At 47.4% G+C, this 22367-nt stretch overlaps 1 protein-coding gene across 8 annotated transcripts in view; it reads left to right on the forward strand.

Moving 5' to 3' along the window:
* COL13A1 (collagen type XIII alpha 1 chain) overlaps nt 1-22367 on the forward strand; it is a 103199-nt gene that overhangs the window by 17668 nt on the left and 63164 nt on the right. For all 8 annotated transcript variants that reach the window (XM_042033472.1, XM_042033478.1, XM_042033473.1 and 5 more), the window contains exon 3: nt 3590-3659. In XM_042033472.1, coding sequence (XP_041889406.1) covers nt 3590-3659 — 70 coding nt within the window. The remainder of the gene's footprint in view (nt 1-3589; nt 3660-22367) is intronic.

Raw genomic sequence — 22367 nt, forward strand, 5'->3', positions numbered from 1 at the left:
ATAATTTTTTCCTTTCAACTTCTCTGGTAGCTAAGTCCCATTTCCCTTCAGCTGCTTGCAATCCCTGTACCTAGGTGGTGTTATTTCCAAGCTTTTCGTTCCATCTGGGAGGACTGCTGCTTGCTTTTGCTCTGTGCCACATGGTCCCATGATCCCAGGAGCTGGGCCTTTAAGAAAAAACAGGGAAATTGGAGGTAAAACAATAAGAGTTAACCACCCACCCTTGAAACCCTCCTGATGCTTGTAATAGATTATCTATTTAAGATGTGTTTCTCTTAGCTGTTGGAGATAGTGGTGGGAAATGATTTCACCTCCCCCGGTGACTGCAAACAACTGGGAATGCTAAAGAGCTATTAATCTGCCCCCTTTGAAGAAATGCCCTCCTTCTCACCTAATCTCAAGTGCCCATCCAAAATAGACAGACACTTGCAAGGTTTAGGAGACCACAGCCACGGTCTTTTAATGTCAGAAGTGGTCTTGCTGTCGCTGCTCAGTCCACCCATGTCGGCCCTGTCCTGTCACGCTTGTGGTGAGTTAACAAAACCCATGGGAAAAGCCTGTGATGACTTTACTGTCCATTCCCAGCACGTGTTTCAGCACGACCCTCTTGGAGACAGGGGATTTTCCCTTTCCTGGCACTCAGCAATGGCTCCCTAAATACACAGAGGTGCAGGCGGAGGTGGTCAGCTGTGGCTCCAGTGCTGGCAACGGCTTTTTTCAGCCACTTTCCGTGGTTTAGAGGGAAGATGCGGCTTTTATGTCACTGGATAATGTGACAGATGAGAGCAAGCCGGCTCTGCTGACAAAGCAGTCCCCTCCATAGGAAGTGTTTTCAGCCTTTCTGGAAGGCAAGAGGTAGCCTATTGCTGCTCTTGATGTTACATGCTCCAGGTAATACTGAAGGTGACAAAGCAAACCCCAGATCCCAAGAAGGCGATTGCAAGCACTAGATTCCCAGAGCCTACCTTCTTTTTAAATTTGCTTACAGAAGCCAACCTTGTCCTAAAATGGAATGGTTTTCTGTTGCCTGGGAATAAAAGTTTTCTCTTGGAAACATTTTTAGAGGGAAGTACATTTGGTTGGCTCTCCCAAGCAAAGCCAACTTCTTGTGTTGGACCAGGCAATATTTTGCACAGTGGTAATGAGAGAAGCAGAAAAGGCTGGGGGTTTTTGTTTCACCGTTTCCACCCAAAGTTGAGCTGAGGTCTCCAAAAGCCAAGGATTCTTTTTTGTAGCAGTGTTTGTTTAATAGACTGTGCAGGAAACTGAACACCAGGCGCTCCTAAATCCCTAGTATATTTTGCCTCCCACTAAAGGGATGCAATGCCATGGCACCATTGCCCTTTGCACTCTCCAGGGATGTGCAGAGCTCTTGGGCTTGAGGGAGGCACAAGGGATGGGGGAGAATGTGCAAATGCTGGTAAGTGTCCGATGGCTGCATGGTCGTGGTGCACAGGGCTGTGCTCCCAGCCTGCCCAGCAGCACCCGCACCTCCCTCCTGAGGGGCCCTCATCCTTGAGAAGGCTATTTCAGTTGTCCCAGGTCTTTCCACTACCTTGACCCTGCAGATAAAGCCTCAGGGAAACGTTATTGGTCCTGTTCCGTTCCTGGTCATGCTGAAGTCCTGCTGGGTCATCACTTCCCTGTCCAGTTATGCTGCTCCTCACTTTATATGCCTGCACAGCCACCCAGCCAAGGCTTCTTGCAGCACACCCTAACTCGGCCATTCCCCCTTAGCCCCTCCTGTGCCTCTTGGTCACTTGGTGGGGCGGGGATCTGTTCTCTGTTTCCTTGCAGATTTGTGTCCTATAAAGGCCCCTGTTGCAGCCAGGGTCTTTGGACCCTTGTTGGCTAGGAAATGACTTTCTGCTCCTGCCTTTGCAAACCATCACCCCTTCCTCATCTGAGCCTCATTCCCAAACATGGGAACTCCACCCAAATGTGGCAGTCTTGTGTTGAGACATTTTGGTTGGCACATGTGTACATGGGAATGGGGCTGTGTATATCCACATACCAGTGTGAATATCCAAATAAAGGGTCCGCTGTCCTACTTGTGCCTGTGTTTGACCACTAGCACAGTTAGAAGCCAGGCAGTGCTGCAGAGCAGAGCTGTGCCATCTGGGGGTGGCAGCTAGATGGGAATGTGTCCAAATGCAGAGATTCACATATCTCTGCTTTTAACTGAGAAGGTAAACACTGATGAAACACTCTATGGGAACTGGCAATTTTCCTTGCCTAAAACCCTCTCCTCATCCTGATACCAAATCAACTTGCTATCAGAACATTTCAGTCTACCATGCAAAATAAAGTTCTGAAAATATTAAATTTCTAGTCAGTCACAACAACCGTTACTCTTTTGACTTGCAATGAGGAAGTCCTTTCAAAGTGGAAAAAATGGAAACGTTCCAGCCAATTCTGCCTTCCTTCATCCCAGATGGAAACAAGTTGATTTACTTTTATCCTCTCTAAAATATTTTTTCCCAAAACGGATGCCTTCTTTCAGGAAGATGCTCAATTACTTGTGAAAATAAAGCAATTTCTATATGATCTTGGGCATGGTCCTCTGTTGTGCCCTACATAAGGCTATTTCTTTTAAATGTTGGCCCACTTGTGAAGTAGTTCAAAATATAGGAAGGCATAACTGGGATGGGAAGCTGGGCTTGGAGGTTAGGACAGAAGAGGGAGTGACTCCGTAGCTCAGGAACCCCAGCAGCTCAGCCTTCTCAAATCATTAACCAAGTGTGGTTCGCAGGCATTAATGAATAACTTATTTGGGTTGATTTGCATTTTCTTCACTAAATTACAGTTGTTTCATAGAGTCTATGAGGGGTGGTGAGGATGCTACCCCTGAAGTACATTTTGCTCAGGACATGAGTTAATTTTATTGATGTTTTCAGCGAGGGAAGATGCAGTGGCCTCAGGTGGACTTTATTTGACCTTCAGGAAATACACAGATGGGCCCAGAGAGCAGGAGACTGACATGCTGGCACCATTAGAAATCCAATTCATACAAAATGAACATTCTGACAAAATTCCACCTTGTGGAAGCTCTTGATAGGTTTTGTTGTGTTCTGCCCTTGGGGAAAAATTAAGTGTCACAGCATCTGAAGATTTCAGGGGATGTTGTTGCTGTTTTCAGTTCATCTTCAGCCACAATCTTGCAGTGGGACCCTTCTGTCCGTCCAGGTGTCTGCAAGAACATAAGGAGTCTGCTGCAGGGTGGAAGAGGACCTGCTTCAAATCCTTATTTTCTGTCTGCTGAGTGGGTCTTCTGAGAAATGCGGCTTTGTCACGAGGACACAGTCACCAGTTTATTTGCCACTGCTGGCTCTTGGTTTTGTAATGCCTGTCAGGAGGACCACATTTGGAGGCCATTATGAAATTCTCTCAGCCTGCTTTCAATCAAACCCTGCATTTCTAGTTAAAGGCTATGAACTTTATTGCAGTTCTTCGTTCCCAAACTGTTCTGCCCTGTCTCGCCCATCTCTACTTGGGCAGCATCCCCTCCCAGTTCCACTTTTTCAAGAATTTGAGGCTTTGGTTTCAATGGTATAAATTAATCCTTTTTCTGTTTTTCTTCTCTTGGCAGAAATTAAAGTTCCACTTGCCAAGACATCGAGAAGTTCGAGACACACACCAGCGATGCAACTGCCCGGCAGGTAGGGATCTGGGGCAGCTGGCACTTTGGAAGGATCTTTTTTGTCTGCATCTCATTGAAGGAGGTTTTTAATATGGTCCCTGTGTGAATGCAGAGTTCTGTGTACTTGCATAACAGTGTGCTTGAGGTATAGGAAATTGATACAGAGATGTGTGCAACAAGTCTGGTATGTATGTAGATGTCAACATGTGACAGGAACAAGAGGAAGAGTGATAGACATCCAGGTAGATCTCTAGCTAGCCAGTAAAAAGAGAAGGATTGGTCTAGAGGGCCCCAGTGTTCCCACTGATTCTAGATACCAGTTTTGAAGTGGGCAGAGAAGCTCTTCGGAAGTGCATTTTTCTTGGCTGATTTTGGAAGGGTTGAGACATGTAGGCGAGATCCAGCACCAAAGCTGAATCTTGATGAGCCAAAATGCCTCTAGGGTGAGAAGACTTGAATTCCTTGGTGTTCTACAACTATCCGAGGCATCTTGCAGAATAACAGCCTTCTGCTAGAAGCAGCCATTTATGAGGGGCTTGAATGAAGTGGTCACTTGAGGTCCCACTCATATAACATACAGAAATATTACAGGATTGCATAATTGCATTATGGTTTTAATCATGTTAGTGTCAAAAGGCTCTTTGAGACACATCTTCTGAAGTGGTTTCAATACAATAAGTGACAAATTGCTATGGAAAAAACACTTGTGAATGGCATTTCATTCCATGAGTATGAATCATTCAGCCTTCCTCATTGTCTTTTGATGCATTTGACTAGAAAAAAATATAGAAGTGCCAGCTACAACTCACATCCAAAGTTGAAGTTTTGGGAGAATATGAATTTGTATATTCAAACTGGGTGACTGAAACTCATTTTGCAAAGAAGGTGTCAGGGAAACTTATGTCTGGATGAGCACATGAAAGTAGCATTTCCATTTTCAGTGGTTTCTCCTTTGGTTCTCTCTGCTGTCCAGTGTGAGATGTTTGACAGTTATCTGGTGATGTGTTTAACAAAGGGTATTTAAACATGGTCAACAGTTGGGATAATGATGGATGAAATTACAAAGGGGTTGTCTTTGCTGTAGGTAAGGTCTCAAAATCATTGTATTTAGGCCTGTACAGACATAGGAGGTACAGTCTCTTGCCAGACTAAAATGGATTTGCCACGTAGCAGCTTGTAAAAGCAAGAGTTAAAGCTGTACAGGTTTGTGGTGGAAAAGAACTAAAATCCAGGATCCAGAACTGTAGAACATTGGAAAAAGCCTGATTTGACTAGTCCAGATCAGGACTGTTGGACTTTCTTTTTAGTCTCAGAAAGAAACAACAGGAGCAATTTTGGTTTAAATTTAAAGGATGGTACAAGTGAAATGTTTTCTAAGTATAATTTCTCAAAAGAACAGATAAAAACTGAGTTCAACTGATTTTAAATATCAACATTTTCTCTTCAATGGAAACACAAATCACAGCCCTCCTCCATTTTTAACTTCTTGAGTGAACTTGACATATAAATGCCATAAAACCACAGGAATGAATGTCCTCCTGGTGTTTCTGAGCCAACTTGAAGAAGGAAACTTAGAACTTGAATGCAGAGCAGAGGAAAAAAGAGATTCACTCATTTTTGAGGCCATCTCAATGTCACGTCCTACACCAACATTTGTGTGATAGATGAATCGCCCAGTTATTTCAGCATTGAGATCATAATACTTGGTTACAGATACCCACATCCCTTGGGAAGCTTTGGCAGCAGTTTGTGATGAGTTTCTCATAACTCTAAGGTGCCTATTCACTCAATTAAGCTTACAGTACTGCTGAATAACAGCTTTGATTTAGGAGGACAATAACAATAAATGTCTCATAATTGTCTCATAAGGGTTGAGGCTTCCTTTTTACAAACTGTCAAACTTGCTTGTCTTCATCAAATATTCTATGGATACAGAAACTATATATAAAATTCTCCCCCACTCTGTCTACTAATCCATTGAGGGAAATGAAACCATACCAGTCTAAAGCTGATGTTGTGGCAGGTGAGGTTTTGATTCGCTTGGAGCAGTACAGAAACAAAGGTACCTTCAGCCAGCTGTTGTCTTGTCTTAGACCGTTTGCTCCAGGGTATTTCCCTTTGGTCTCCAGGCTGATGCAACTCTGGCCACCTGACCATGGTTCAACATGATCTCTCTTCCAGCTCAAGACCTTGGGAATCCTTTTCCTCTATGCATTTTTTCCCATGTGTTTAAAATGCCCCAAGGACCAGACAACATGACTTTTGCGGGAGACCAAGGTATTCAGAAGCGTCAAGATGTTGCAAGATGTGGCGCATGCCTGTTGCTTCTCACTGGCCCACTTCACTGCCTATAAACACATCATGCTCCTCAGCAAAATAAATGTTTATCAGAAGTGACATTTGACTTCATCTCTGTGAGTCAGGTCCCTGCATGGCAGAGAATGGGAAAAGGAAGACAAGTTCACTTGCTGACCTGTTCAGTGCGGATGTGGAGGTCCAGGGCAGTGTCACCCACTGCCATAGAAGAGCTTCAGAACAGATGGAGTTGTGAACATAAATGGTTTGGAAAGGCTGGGGATAGGAGAAAAAGAAGATTATGAAGTATATGGCTGTGCTGTGACTATCTGAGAGCGTGTGATAAGGATTCTAGGAATAACATGGTCAGGAAGACAGCATAGCTGTATTTATAGCAGACGATAAGGAAATATAAGTTTCCTTTGACTGGGAAGCGGCTACTTCAGATCACTTGGGCTGGGTGTGACTACCTGTGAGATGTTGCTCCTTGGCATTGTGTTTTTTGAGCTTAGAGGTCACAGTGGGCTTCTCCAGCAGTGTCTTGATGGGGACAACACAGCCCTCAAGTTTAACATAACCTATCTGGGTTATCAATGACTTTGTTCCCTTCAATAGGTAACCTCTGTCATTCCTTCCATCCCCATTTACTGCTACATGCATCTGGGACAACTTTGTGCAGGTTGGAGAAGAGACCTGGGGAAGAGGTTGGGGAAAACTCAATGGCAGCAATGACTGTACCCAGCTATTCTCCAGCCCCAGCCCCTGTGCTGAGATGGGGCCAAGTGTGGGCAGGGAGCTCAGCACAGGTTTTGGTCTGAGGTTGTTGCATGTGTGGATGTGACTTGGGGAATTTTTCTGGGACTGAGCAGATGCTTTTCCATATGGTGTGTGGATGTGGTCAGGAGCTACCTGAAGCTGGAGGATCCTCTTACAGCCAGCTGACCTCCCTTGATTTCCTCCACGTAGTAGAAAAACGCTGCAAGAGAAAAGCATCGTGTTTCAGGTTGACAGGGCAAAAAATGCTAAGCTTTCCTGGTCTAATCTTGATCCAGTTGCAGATCCAGACTGTGTCTGCCTGGGGAGCCTCAAACAGCCAGGGATTACACCACAATCCCTTCCCACACCTTTCCTGGCGGAGGTGGGCGCTTGTGTATTTTGTATATTGTGACTCTCTTTATTAGACCTTTCCCATCTTCCTCTCCTCAGCTCTGATTTTCACAGTCCCCACGTGGTTGCTTTTCACTCTGCTGGCTCTCTGCTCTGGTCTTCAATATCCCTTTAAAAAAAAAAAGGCTGGCTGCTTTCCCTCTGCCTCCACAATGCTTGTTTTGGTCTGGTTTCTCCTTGGTCAGGTTGGGAGTCTGCAGTGCTGGAGGCGGTCAGCTGTGCTAGCAGGGAAGCAGCTCAGAGGGATGCTGAATGACTTTTGCATCCCTCGCTGTGGCAGCACTTGGGGGCAGGGGAGGGACCTGGGGTGCAGGAGGGGCAGCTCCCAGGGAGTGGTACTGGCAGTCAGAGGAAAGTTGCACAGCCCTGCCACAAACCGGTCTACCTTCTGCTGTTACAGGGGCTTGGAGGGTGGTGTGGTGCAGCTGCAATGATTTTGGCAGTGGCCAGGAACTTGGGTTTTCTCCGGAATGTCTTTGAGGCTTTGCAAAGGAATGTCCCCATGGCATTTCTTCTCATACAAAATTTCACCCACGTTTCCTATCTGCCCCACCATGGGGCACAAAGAAAGCTGCTTGGCCACCCTTCAGCTGCGATTGACTTTACAAAAATACCAGCAGGAGATACTGCAACTCAAAATTGTTGCTGCTGTTCACCTTCTTGCAGGGAGGCCTGCGGGAGCCAAGGAGCAGCAGTGGCCCCAGTTGCGCCCAGGGGATGTGTGCCACGTGGTGCACACAACTCGGTCCAGACATTCTGCTTTCCCCCTTGGCTACACCTGTCCAGACCCCTCGGCATACTGGCTGCTGCTGGAGGAGGCAGTGTAGGGCTGCAGTGGGGCGTTGGCTCCCGCCCAGAATGTGTCACCCAGAGCCAGTGGGGCCAGCTGATGGGAAGTGGCAGGATTTCCCACACACTGACCTGTGCCCATCCCCACAGACAGTTGCAGAGGAAGGAAAATATGCTGGGAAAGGCAGGACCTGGCTTAGCAGATGAGGGGTTGATGGGGATGGCTGGAGCAAGGGGAGACTCCTGGGCAGTGTGGGCTGAGCCTTGGCCCTGCAGCAGACAGGCAGGTTGTTGTATCCAAGAGGATGCATCCATTTCTAACTTGGGATTTGTGTCTTCTCCCCAAACATCTATGTGGAGATGAGCCAAAAGGAGGGACAGTGCCCAAGTCCTGCCTTCTCCCCACATCCCAGCTGGGGTGCTCTATCTCTTGCCAGGTTGTTTTCATGGCTTTTATATTTTCTTGCTGTCATGTTAAACGTGATCCTTTATCAGCTTGCTGGGGCTTCTTGGACACATCATAGAATCATAGATTGGTTTGGGTTGGAAGGGACCTTAAAAGGTTATCTAGTTCCATGCCCCTGCCATAGACAGGGACATCTTCCACTGTCCCAGATTGCTCCAAGCCCTGTCCAACCTGACCTTGAACACTTCCAGGGATGGGGCAGCCCCAGCTTCTCTGGGCAACCTGTGCCAGTGTCTTAATGCTGCTCAGGGGCTCCCATGAGATTAAAAACATGAACACACTGGTGAGCCCCGAGGGGTGAAGGAGGTGTTTGGGATCCCCGGTGTGGGGTGAGGGTGCGGAAAGGTCAACTCCAGCTATTTAAACACCAGCAGTCACAAGCCGTGTCAGTGGCCCTGGCTCAGAGCCATGAGGAGGATGAGGTGGGAGGGTGCAATGGAACACCCTTGGCCCCTTGCATTGAACTGGTTGAAATGCTATGGTTTTGTATTTCACCTCTTTTGAGGACATTAAGTCAGCGTGGCTTTCTATGCTGACTGTGCAAAAGGTGTTTTCCACTTTGAAAGTGGCTCAACACAGCTTTTTTGACAAGCACTAGCAAAAATATTGGAAAAGAGGACTTCTGTCTCAAGCAGCTGCTCCTTGCCAAAAGTTTTGAGCTCTCTGAATTGTGTTTTCCCTTGGAAGGCTAAGCCCTCATGGCCAGGCTGGCCAGAGAGCTGGGATCTGGAGGGAGCAGTGCCTGGGCTGCTGTGGATGGGCGTCCGGCACCACTGCAGCCACAGCAGCACATTGCCGTGTCAGAAAATGGGATTCTCTGGCACGCCATCCCCACAGCACATCTGGAAGAAAAATTGCAGCATAATCATTGCTTAAATACTACCCTCCTTTTTTTCCCCTGCTTTGTAAGACATCTTCCTGGGAATTCTGTTATTCCCTGAAATTTAAATATATTCCCCCATCCACATTTTTGGGCCCTCCAGAGTATATACACACTTCAGCCTGGAAAGTTGCTCATGCGCCCTGGGCTGCTGGCTGTATTTTGGGTTGGGGTTTGTTTGGTTTAGACATACTGTTGTTTCATTTGTTTTGAAGATGCAAACCACACAATGAATTCCATGGATTCTGTGAGCAGTTATGAATAAATGGGGATGAACAATTCAGGAAAAAAACCAAACAAGTAGTTTGTTTGGTCACTTAACTCTCTTTCTCTGAACATGTAGGCAGCTATACTCTTAACTGCCTGGAGCAGCTTGAGGAGTCACCTCAACCTTGGGTTTTGTCACCTGTACATTGCCACATGCATGGCTGAGGGACAGGAAGAGGGAGAAAGGATGTTTCTTATACCTCTAAGCATCAACTCATCTGGCTTAGTCTTCTAGGGAGTATTTAAGGAGTATTTAATTGATTTTAATTAACCTGCTGCTGTTGCCTCTGTGCAGATTAAGAGGGCTTGCATAAGCCATTAATACAGTTGTGAGCATGGCCTGCACTGCAAAATGGTTGGAGGGCTTAGAGCATCCCTGTGGTGCTACCATCCAACAGAGTTAGGATGGCAAATGCCTCGGCCTTTCCCTCTTTATCCAAAATATGCTTAGAAACAGCCAAAGCACTGAAAAAGGAAGGCACTCTGGTACAGCGATGGATGCAAGTGCTCTGAAGGAGGGTGGCCTGTTTATTTACACCCATCTACTTGTTCGTATGATTCTCCTTTGTGATGCTCAGGCCTTCCTCCTGTACACCTCAGGGCTCCCCACTTTGTCTTTTATATGCCTTCTTATTTTAAACATTTTATTATTGGCTTTTTTATTTTAAACTGGCTGGAAGGTAGGAAGAATTTCCTCCAAAGACATGGAATTGCTATGGGACTTTTTCTCTGGAGGCTGAACTCTGCCCAAAGGTGCAAACAGGTGAACATTTATATTCAGGTGTGCATGAGTCCTGGTGACACAAGCATTAACTTTAATGGTGCTTGTATATTATGGTCCAAATGTTATATCCCAGTCCTGGATAAACCTTGGTTGTTTGATACAGCCATTCCCCATGCAAAACCAGGAATAAACTAACCTATTCCTTAGTATGGTGCAGAGAAAGACATTGAGGATTAAATGCATGGGAAAGAGATTTTGGAGCAGATACCCGCTGTGAAGTGCTCCAGCCAAAGCACAGACTGAGGCAGGAGAAGAGCATTGTGGCTGTGCTGATTTTTATCAGGCAACGGTCCCGATGTGACCTTTACTGTCCATGTTGGAATAACAAATCCAGTGGCACATGGCACCCCACATGCAGACTAGGCCCCGACAGGTTGCCTGTGGGGCAGCTGGGGGCGCATGTTGAGGGCTGCAGCGGGGAGCTTCTGCATATTTGACGGGTTTGTGTACAGATGTTTGGTAGAAGTGTTTACACCATTGCGTGCCTGTGCTTACAATGTATATGGTACATATGGGCATAAATCAGCGCCTTGACAAAGCAAGGCAAAAACATCCCAGCTGGCTGAGGAAACCCGAAGAGCACATTGCTCTGCTACTGTACGGCGACGGCTTTGATTCAGCACGAGCGTGCTACCGGGGTGGAGGATTTTTCCCAGGCCTGGGCTGTGTGCACATGGCCAGGCTGGTTTGCGTCAGCCGCTGACGCACGTCCGGGCCCCGCGACATGGGTCTCGTGTGTGCTGCCCATCCTGGCAGCTCTGCGGCGGCCGGAGGAATGAGGGTGAGTCGTACCGGCCTCCAGGCTCCACGGCGGGGCACGGCGCCCAGTGGCGGCCGAGCCCCTTGCGCAAAGCGTGGGTGCCCGCCAGCTGCCGAAGAGCACTGAAAATACCCGGGATGGGCCAAAGGGGATGTTGCAGGCGCCAAGTGGTTCACTCCGAAGCTGTTTGCAAGGGGACTTTGCTTCGGTGCCAATGTTAGATGCTGCCACGTGCTTAAGGACAATGGGGAGGTAAAAAGTGGGTTGTTGGCCTGGCCAGTATCAGGATGGCTCTGTTTGGTGTCCCTGTGGTGGGGCAGAGAGGGTTTTTACAGTGGGATGTAGAGGCCCATGAGGAGCTGTCCTCTCCAAGGTTTCTGCTTTCGGTGTGGTAATACCCGATTCCCTCTTGGCTTTTCCGGGCATCTGCCCACACCTTTACCCTGTGGGGACCAAGGACCAGGCTGATCTGCCGGTGCCCGAGGGTGTCCCAGGACACAGATCAACAGGAAGAGGGGAGGGGCGGCTTTCCTTCCCCCATCGCCTTTCAGCCCCTGTGCCAGGCTGGGGCCTCAGGTACGCTGATGGTGCAGGGGCAGAGGCAGCCTTTAAAAGGGGAGAGGTTGCATCATGCAGGGTTGGGCGGGCCTCGGGAGGCAGAAACCTCATCTGTTAAACACATACCGCCCCCCCCTCCGCTGGGGAACATTCAATCCTCTCTTTGATGGACGTCCAAGAAAATACTTCTTCCACATCCTAAACTTGTTAGCACCAGTTAATCATCTTAACCTTCTTCCCCTCCAAACACACACTCCAATGAGTTTCCCATCGGTGGCAGCTGTTAAAGACGCAGCCATGCTTTTTGTGCCAGCCTTTGCAGGCGAGTGTATGGCCGTTAATTATTAAACCTCCTGGCTGTCCCCCAGGTGGGAGAGCAGCTACCCACGTCTTGTGCTGAAGCCCCTTCCAAGTGACTGTCCGATGAGTCACTTTTAGGGTGGATGCACTTGATGCAGCTCTCCCCTTCCAGGAGCTGTACCAGGTCTGTGTCCCTCTGTGCACTGCCTCTTTGACATTATGAATTCATTATGAAGCAGAAGCCCTGGAAAATACTTATTTGCATTAGAGTGATGCTCAAACATCCTAGATGAATGCTGCAGAATGCCAGCAGCATGACAATCAGAGGGGTTGGAGAGATGTGCTCACGTGTGGGGTCTGTGCCATGCACCTGGTGAGAGCAGTGGGCTGTGACATGACACCTAGTAACTGGGTATCTGCCCTTCATTGCGTCTGGCTATGTCTCCCCTTTCCAATCTGGAAACCCCCACGTTGCCCGTTGTGTGTCTTCAGTTTTCCCCTCAAAATAAGATTGTGTTTCAGATAGAAGAAAGGTGACTCCCTGATGCGTCTGTCCCCTCTGCAGTGCCCAAGGCTCTGGTGGGGCAGTGATGTGCCCTTTGATGCTATCCACCTCTTGCACATAAGGGATTGGGTGGCAGCCTGCTTGCATGGGCTCCCTGGACCAATTCAATCCCTCACTCCCCAAACCAGGGCTGGGATGATTCCTGTTCTGCTTGCCCATCCTGTTCTAGCCTGGCTGCTGAGACTCTGTCTGTTTTTTCCTCATGCGATGTCTTGGGTGAGCAGCATCGCAGACGGGCTGTGCAAGCAGGAGGTAATTAAACCAGCATATTTCCCGGGGGGAGCAGCTGATTAACAGCACATGGGGGGCTGAGACACACACGGGCAGTATCAATCCATTGCTTGCCTCACGCCTCTCCCTTAGGATGTCTGGTTTTTTTCTTTTTGCTTTTCTTTTTTTTCCTTTCTTTCAAAGGGAAAATGAAGATTATATCAGCTGAACTGGAATCTGAACTGACAGAACTTTGTGCGAGGGACTTGTTTATTATGATTTGGTGTTGCTCCGGGCAGTGTGTGTGCCTCGCTGGGGACCACCCAGCTATCCCATCCACGCCAGGCTACCCTTGCTGGGCAGCTCAACCAGCAGCAGGTAGAGGACCTTTTGGAAGGGGTCTTCCAGAGGCTGAACCTGGTGCTGGAATGTGGCGCTGGGTGGATGCAGCCAGATCCTGGTGGCTGCTCTTTTCTTGTCCTTCTCCTCTGTCATCTGCCGCTGCTGTCCAAGGGAGGAGATGTTGCTGGAGGCAACAGCAGCTGCTGGGAGTTGTGTGTTGGCCTCATCCCTAACGGAGTTGAACACAATGGCCTAGGATTTTTTTAATCTTTTTTTTTGTTTAGTTTTAAAATATTAGCTCCTTATTAGAGCAATTTTGGCAGCAAAGAGGGAGTAGTTATGTCTCCCAAAACGGCAGTCCTTGCCTACAGATTAACTTCCCCTTAGACCCTACTATATACAAGTGCCACACGCGTGAAAGAGGGGTCGAAACCCCAAAAGCACTCACAGAGTTTATGGGTCTGTGGCACTGCCCTGGCCGCACCGAGGGAGCCACATGTCAGCTCTCTGCTCAACAGGGAGTGGTGTACCTGGCTCTGACCCCTGTGAAACCCAGGGAGAAGCTGTGGTATTGTGGGGCTCTTTGCCATCCCCTGTGCAATGTGATTTAAAGTGGGCTTGAAGACAGAAGGAGAGGAGAGGGGTCAAGACGAGTGGTTTTTTTCTGAAAGGTGTAGCCTTGTGTTTTGTGTGGTGATCTCTTGCTTATGGATGACCTGAATGCTTATAGAAAATGTTTATTTTCTGGGGAAGCAGGTGGAGATGGGGGTTATCAGGTGTGGTTGTGAATATTTCTATCTCTGAATTCCAAAGCCATCCTGGATAGATCTCCATGCTCTGCTATTGCAGTAAACTGTATCTTAATAGGCAGGGTCCTGGAGTTTCTTGGGACAGTGATGGGAAGTGGCTCTCAGGCCCTTTAGGAAGGGAGGCTACAGATGTGACTCTTGGCTCGAGGGCTGGTGCGGGGCATGTGCTATCCCCAGCCCCACATGGTTTGGCATGCATTCAGCCATTCCCTCCTCCTCCACATGGGTTTTTCTATGTGCCTTTCCCATGCAGCAGACTGTTGCAGACCTTGGTTCTCATTCCTGCTCTTTGCTCTCTTCTTTTCTAGGACAGTGAGGGTTTCCTGTTTTGCTAGAACTTGCCATTTTAGCAGTGGCTGAGGAGCCTCAACCTTTTTTTACCAGGTGTACCACATGCCCCATGTACTTTCGAGAAACTTCTCTCTAAATATAATGCCTTTTCCTCTCGTGCCCTCAGGGCTTTTCCTTTTGTCTAGGAGGAAGAGCTTCAGAGTAACTGATGTCTAAGGTTGCTTGATTTTCCTCTAAGTTATTTTTTCTCTGCTCTGGGGAGAAGGGAAAGTATTTATTTTCTGTTTTCCTTGTGCTCTCTTTTGATTTTGAGATTATAATGGGATCTCTCACTACCTTAAAAAATAAGCACCTGTATGCCTAAATAAGAAAAATCTTGCCCTCTCAAACAAGATGAAGGTCCTGACAGAATTCAGAAGAATTCAAACTTATGGAATCAAATTTGTCATGTTGAGAAGATGAGAGGATACAGGTGCCTTTGAGACCATGCTCAGTGGGAGGCAGCAGTTGGTTGGGGTTACTTCTTTGCCTTTCCAGTTCGATGGCTCTCTCCATAGTGTGTGCTGTGCATCTGGTGTTGGCACTGGGGGCAGCGGGGAAGGGATCTGCATGTTCAGTTCATTCTAGGTAAGGGAAGCCGTGAGTCCTTTATCCCTGTAAGCCAACACAGGTTGTCTCCATATGTGCGTCCTGCCCCGGCCTGGCTCTGACCAGGCACGGGGGTAGCCAAGCTAAACCAACCTCTCCAGCTTGAGATGTGCTAAAAAGCATCAGCTAGAGTTGGCTGAATGAATACTCTCCTCTTCTGCTCCATAAAACACACTGAGCAAACCCACTTAGGCTCATAAACTCCATCGCATTTTTCCTTTCGAAAGGACTAGCATCAGCCCAACTCTCCTCCACATGCTCTGTTTGGAAACAAGGCGACGCATCAGGAAGAGCCTGAAGGAAGAATTTATGATGTCTCTAATTAGTCAGTTTGTTCCATCCTTGAAGGAGAGGATAACGAGCGACAGGGATGCATTGCCGGCCTCTGGAGGAAGAACACTGTGGCTAGGCTCATGTCCAACTGCTGATAGGGTAATTAGTGGTAACTGGGAGCTATCAATCATCTGGGGTGGAAAAATGTCTGGGCTAAAGGAAAGACCCTCCCAAACATTTTCATAATTCAGAAGGGTGTGAGACAGGGTCTGGAAGACAGTACTGGCAGTCCGTGAGATATTTGAGGAAGGAGTCTATTAAAAGATAAATTGAACACAATGGTCTTTTGTTCGTCCCTGGGTAGGTGACAGAATTTGCTGTTATAAAAGTTGCAAAGTATTTTGGAAGGAGGAAGGAAGAAGAAAAGAGTTAGCAGATGGAAAAGAGAGAAGAATAAAAAGAATTAGGGGGGAGAAAAAAGTAACAGTACACTAGTTATTAAAATCAGCTGCTAATTGCAAAAATTATATAGGACTAAAATTAATTATGCAATTTGCCAAGTGAATAAAGTGTGCTGTTTGCATTTGAAGTGCATGATCAGAGAATTTATTCAAATAATTTTTAGCTATAGTAAGGTCCAACTTTCTACTTTTCCTGGACAACCATATTATGAGAGGGATTGTAATTTTCAGCAGGAAGTAAAAATGCCTTGGATTTTGATTTTTACTTTACCCAGCCATGATTTACTTTGGCCATTTCCCCCCTCTGGTTCCTTCCTAATTCTGCAGCTCTCTGAGGAATAGGACTTGTGCAGGGCCTGGCCAAGTACTGAGGAAGTGGCCAGCTCCTCAGTGCAGGAATGAGAGACTCTTGTTGAACAACCAGCTGCAATTTTCAAACCGATTTGGATCTCTCCAGAGCTTTCAGATGCCACCTTCTTATTCCTGGCACAGAAAAGGATGTGTTAGGGGATGTAGGGTGGGAGTTCCAGAGAGATTACCAAACATCTGCCAAAGGATAGGGTTTGTTGGAATGGTAGCTTATTGAACTGGCATGCACGTCTTCAGACTAAGAGTTGTGAGGTGCTTCTGGAAATGTCCAGGTGTTTAGGTGGATTTCAAAAACAGAAAGAGCTGGAGAATTGGTGGGGTTATGCCTCTGGAGAGTAGGAACTGGGGAAGAAGTTGAGAAAACTCAGCAGTCTGACAGGGAAACTGTTGAAGGCACGAGTTGAAGTTGTTCCAGTGCATAGGAGCTACAGGAAGAGATCAGCTAAATAAAATTATGAAGCAAGCTGAAATTTAAGACAGGAGGAAAGTAAAACTGGAAGGATTTAAAATGACTGGGTATGCAAGATGAAAATCTGAGAGTCTACAGTGAGGTGGGACTGTCAAGGACACCAAGAAAAGGCTGAATTTGTTCTTGTGAATGAGGAGACCTTCCTTCTCACTGGAACGTGGGTGCCAGTCACACCAGGCAGCAAGGACATCAGCTTCTTAAAGAAATCTCTGAGCCTTTGAGGGCTCATAAAGAACAAGTGTCATGTCAGAACATAAGAGCAAGGCAGACGTGGTGACAGGGAGGAACTCATTTTCCCTCTGTGAGTAAGACCCTGCAGATAAGATAAATAGACACCGTATCTTCTGCCTTCACCAAGTTGTCTGCCATTGACTCATGCAGTGAGCTGGAGAGGAGGTTGCTGTTTGAGAATTACATTTGAAGAGGCAAAAAGGCCACTGAGGGGCAGCAACAAGAACAACCAGAGGTCCAGAAAACATGGCCTGTGCAGAGAGACTGGAAGAATTAGGTTTTGTTTAGTCTAAAGACAAGAGAAGACTGAGGAACAGGACAGCAGACATCAAATACATGAGGTAACCGCAAAAAGGAGAGAAATAAAAAAATCTCTTATTTGAATTTGCTGTGCGTCAGAGGTCATTGACTGACTTAAACAACAACACTGGAAATTTTGGGTAGTCTCTAAGAAAGATAATAAATATGGCCTTATGAATCAGGGCTAGGGTATTGCCTGGACTGGATCACTAGGGAAGCATGTGGTGTCACTATCCCCAGAGGACAGCAACAGGTTAGAGAAATATTTGCCCATATGGGCTAGGTACAGACTTTATTCCTTTGGTTGCTTTGGAGATGTTCCCTCCTCAGTTTCATGTCACTCATTCCACAGGAATCCTTTAATCTCTCTTTGGTTTGCTCAGGGGAGGCAGAAGGGGAAGAGAAAGGGGGATAGTCAAGAACAGCGGTTTTGGGCTGGTGGTTTGCTGGAGCCTGGGGGCACGCTTGCTCTTTGGCAGAAGGTGGTGGAGTGCAATGAGCCTGCCACCATAAGGTTTCGATTTACCATCCAGGGGTCCACACCACTACTGGAAAACCTTGGGGGGGCCTTCAAGCATGAAAATTCACTGGGTGAGCTGACCCTGGGAGTCCTTCCCAGCCTGGGTTTCTCTGCTTTCTGTGGTGCTAAGTGCTTCAGCATGGCAGGGACAAATGTGATTGTTTGCTGCTTGGGAAAAGCTTGCTGACCCATGGATGCCTGCCCGAAATGAGCATTGTGCTGCCCAGCATTGGCCGTCCCACCATCTCTCCCCTGGCAGTGCCAGAGGTGCTCTGTTTGTCCTGGGTGCAGCCAGCACTGGGTGGGCCATCTGCTCTTCACCCTTTCCTGTCCTTTGTTTTTGCAAGGGGCTCTCCCAGATGTTTGTCAGAATACTACTGCTTGCCTATGGTTGAGCCCTTGTCTTTGAGCACTTTAATTTGCCTAACAGGGCTGGCTGTGGTTATGCCAAAGGCCCCACTTACCCTTATCAGATTCTTCTGGCTCTGGAGGCTGACTGGCTCCTGTTGTCCTTACAGACTTTTTTTGAAACAAGCAGTGATGTTTGGAGATGCACTTGGGATCTGTGATTAAACTCCGCTATCAGACCCCCTCTTTTATTTTTGAGACTAATGCTTAATCATGTTAATTTTTCTATGAGGCTTCTCCTTGGTGTCTACTTTGATCATAGCATCCTTTGGACTTTGTTCAGTGCTGTGCTTGTGGCTTTCTGCTTGGCTTGGGCTGGTGGTGGTGGTGCGCTGGGGCGCTCAGAGTGCCTGAGCAATGACTTTTATCCTCAACAGCTGCTGATATTAACTGCCGAGTCTCGGTGATGTCATGGGTTTGATTTTGGGGGCGAGCTTGAATGACTGGCATAACCCGGTGCCTCAGCTTAGCGTTTGTCAGATTTTTTGGCAGTGAAATCCTGATGGTCCTTTTGCTGTCCAGCATTTCTGCAATCCTTTGAAGAACCTCTTGCCACTCTGAAAGGGTGTAGCCAAGAGAAGAATGTTTTAGGGATGGAGGGGCCCGGCCTTTTGCAAGGGCCTTCTGCTCTCTGGAGTGAGTTATCCACTCAGATTTTCTGCCACTGCTGACAAAACCTGAAGCAAAATTTCTAGAGGCTGTGCTTCGGGTAGTCAGTGTTTGAAGTCTTACTCATTATTTTCAAGACTTCGTTGTCTTTAATTCCACCTACAGCTAATAATACTGAATTATGGCAAGGCACATGGCATTTTTGCCTTTTCATTTGAAGTTCTCAGAGTTAATGTTCCCTCTGCCTCCTCTTGTATCATTTGTCCCCTGATGGAGGTAGGGAAGATGGCTCTAGAAGAGTATGAGTACTCTGGATCTGTTGTGTGAAAACTGCAGCAGGGCCAGTGTTTAAAATAGGCCAAACCCATCGTTTGTACTCCATGCTGGGGCCTGCCTGCTCCGAAATGGGATCAGTCTGCACTCAGTGCCCATGGAGCCATGAATTAGGGGTTCCATGCCACCGGGTAAGGTCATGCTCAGGCTGCTGACATTTTAATCAGCATTTCATAACTAATTGCCTGGCCACAACTATCTTGTTATCAATTAACATAGCCCTGAATGGCAGGAAGTAACTGTATCTCTCTAACTCCCTAAGGCTGGCTTCTGGGTCTGTGAAATGGCTGGATTTCCTCACAGGGATGGATTACATGTTTACATCTTCCCTGCTGCCAGAGTGTGTAGTGAGGATGACCCAAGTAAGCAACAATAATGTCTTAGTGTTCCCTCTCTGTCCTCCTCATCTTGTATATGCTATACAAGAGGGAAAAAAACCCCTTGTATGTGAGCTTTTGGAGCAGGCTGGAAGGTACCCACATTACAGACACTGCACTGTACTGCCTGAATCCAAGAAATTAGAGGGAAAAAAATAAGCCACAGCATTTGGGAACCTTTTGAGAATGGACACTTTTCCAGACTTCAGGAAATGCCTGTAAGTGGATGGGATCATTTCAATGATCCTTTCAGTCCAGAGAGCACTGCCATCTCAAGCTGGAGATACCTCTGTCATCAGCAGAAGGCCTCTCAGCAAACCTGCTCCTCTATGTCCAGCTTTTAAGATCTGATGGTATGGAACATGGGACTTTCCAGATTAGGATAAATTTGACCCACTTGCAAAACTAAGCCTCTCCTTTTCTGAGGCCAAAGAGGCTACAGCGTGGAGGGTCGTATTTTATCTCTCTGAGTGGGTCAGAGAAAAGGAATCACTGCAGTTCTGTTGTAGTCAGTCACTGGTTGAACAGGCCATGAGAAAGGTCAAGTGAACAGAGGGCTCTGTGGCATGGCCTTGCTCTTCACCACAGGTGTGCTCTTTCTGTATGTGCAATAAGGTGGACCTACCCTTAGGTGGCTGCTCATTTGCTTGCTTGGGCTACGGAAAGGCAGAGCTTCTTTAAGGAAATTTTCTGTCTGCATAAAAACCAGAGCAGCTGAGAAGGGACAGTGCAGATGGTGCTAATTTCCAGAGGCCATATGTTTGGAGGGACCTTGGGTACCCCTACAAGAATTCTTTGTTTTCTCAATGTTCGGTTTCAAAGGTAGTCTGGAGGTCTCCTCTTTGCAGGAGACCACTGCTTCCTCCCACTCGTCCACTCCTGACACGTTTTCTCCGTCCCCTCCTCCGTCCCCTGCTGCTCCACAAGCTCGCAGCTGGATAAACAGTGTTTGCAGTCACTTACAGCCCTCCAGTGCCTTCCAGCGAGGCACCGGCACGGAGAGATGCTTCCTGAGCAGCCCGTCGTGGGCGGATGGTCGTGCTGCAGCCCATATGCCAGCACCGGCATCGCTCTGGTCCCAGCAAGATCAGGTTCAAAACACACAGGATCTGGAGGTGCTAATTACAAGTGTGGGTTCTCTGTCTGTGAAGGCTGAGGAATTTGGTGATCTGGAAGCTCTGGGTTTGTCTGCTGGCTGAGCTTAGCTATGGAATGGGTTTGGAAACATTCACGGTAGCTTTTATTGCTGCTCTGTTGACTCGTCCTTTCTCTGTTGACTGTTTACATGGAAAGGGGATCTAGCTCATCTCCTATGCAGCACCACCTCTGTCTCACCCCAAAAGAGCCTGCTGTAAGAAGAGGAGGAACCCACAATAGGTCGGATTTGTACTTGTGGCTGTCAAGATTGTTGGCTCCTGGTTGTTTGTGGAGCTCTTTGGAGTTCACCGCCAAGACCTGGCTCATGTTGGGGCAAGCAGTCCTGTTTCCACATGGTTGCCCCAAACTGGCTGGGACTGCAAGAGACAGGTGACATGGGGACTACACGCAGTGGTGGTGTGTTGATTCTGTTGCAGTTCAGGTGGCTTTTGTTAAGGGTCCCATGCAGCCTGGTCAACTTGTGAGTTTGTTCTCTTGGCTTACAGGGTTGTCAGCATCCCTGTCTGGGCCAGAGCAGCTCTGCCAGAGCTTTGGCCACAACCGAGCTCACTGCACTGCCGATGGCTGGAGTAGTTGAGAGTAGAGGTGCAAGTATCTCTGTCCTCCTTTACCCACTCTTTCCTCTAATGTGCATTAATTTACTACTTGTGTTAAGGAACGAGCCACTTTAGAACCTCTGCTCACTTTACCACTGTGACAGCATATGACCAAAGCATTTTGCTGAAGCTTTATTTTGCTTTGTAAAATCCCTTACGCTTTGCAACAGCTTATCCAGCAGCACCTCCTCCCTCCCTGCTGTCTTTAGAACATCTTTCCTCTGCCTCCTCCTCCTCCTTTTCCTCCTCCAGCCCATGCAAGATGATGTTGCTTTTGGAAGTGACTCTGTCTGAGGGCTTCACTTTCTCCTGGGTCACACAGACTGTCCTGGCATTTGAAGCCCAGTCTCTGGATGGTCTCTCCTGATTGACTTATTGCAGCCAAGACTGTGTCCCTGCAGCTCACTGATGAGTGTTTACACAAGACTGCGCAGTCCCCTTCAAATAGCCATTAATTTTATAGGGGGCACATAAAAGAGATGGGCCTCCACTATTCCTCCCTCCTTTGATCTGTGTGGGGTGCATGGCCCAGAGCTGCCAGCATTGCTGATTTACTCCGCTCTGTGGACAGAGCTTCTGGAGCAAACAAGAGCTTATATTTGCTCTCAGTGGTATGGCAATACCATTACAGGCTGTGCTGCTGGCTGGTTGTGTTTGGGCTGGAAGGGCAGGGGTGGCTCAGGGTTTGCATGTCCTTACATTTTTCTTTTAATATTAGCTCAGCAGTTCAGTTCATGCAATCCATGAGTGCCCCAAGTCCATGCAGACAGGTAGGCGGGTTATTAAGGGTCTGTAGTGTTGCTAATGGAAATAAAGTCCATGTATTGGCGAGCTATAAGCATTGACCTTGTGACAGGGCACTCAGTCTGAAACAAAATCTCTCCAAAACAGTGCTCTCACAGAACTTTATTGTCATCCAAGCCAGACTCAGAAAACTGTCTCTCTTTTTGTTTCTTTTTTTTTCTTTTCTCCCAGTCTGGCATAAATTAGGATTCCTGCCTCTGAGTCTGACCTTGCCCTCCTAAATGAACTCTCTGATCAGAAGCCATTTTGTTGTTTCTGCTTGGTGTACCAAGTAGGACAATGACCTCAGCATCAACACCGGTTGTGGGTGATTGCCGGGCCAACCAAATCTGGGTCGCCCCTGAGCTCCTGTCCTAAGTTTGATTTGAATTGAGTTGTTGAGCCTTCCAGCTGCAAGTGTTGACTTTAGCTCTGTCTGTCAGCTATCATGGAGGTGGTTACTATTTTTTGTATTTTAACCTAAAGTTGCTCTCTAAAGGTAACCTCTTCTGATCAACTACAATGAAAGCTGTGTCTAACAGTGGCATTTGACAGGGAAACTTTAGGTCACCAAACCTGGTATAAGAGAGTCATGCTAAGTGAGAGATTTCCAGTGTGGAAAAAACATTTGTTCATCCAAAGTCTCCAGTCTTTTGTGGACTTTCAGCCAGGGCCATTTTCAGGATGACTACGTATTTCACAGGTGCTC

Source organism: Corvus kubaryi, unplaced genomic scaffold (assembly GCF_017639235.1).
Source record: "Corvus kubaryi isolate FWS band 111438036 unplaced genomic scaffold, C.kubaryi_AGA036_p1.0 37357, whole genome shotgun sequence".
NCBI classification, from domain to species: Eukaryota; Metazoa; Chordata; class Aves; order Passeriformes; family Corvidae; genus Corvus; species Corvus kubaryi.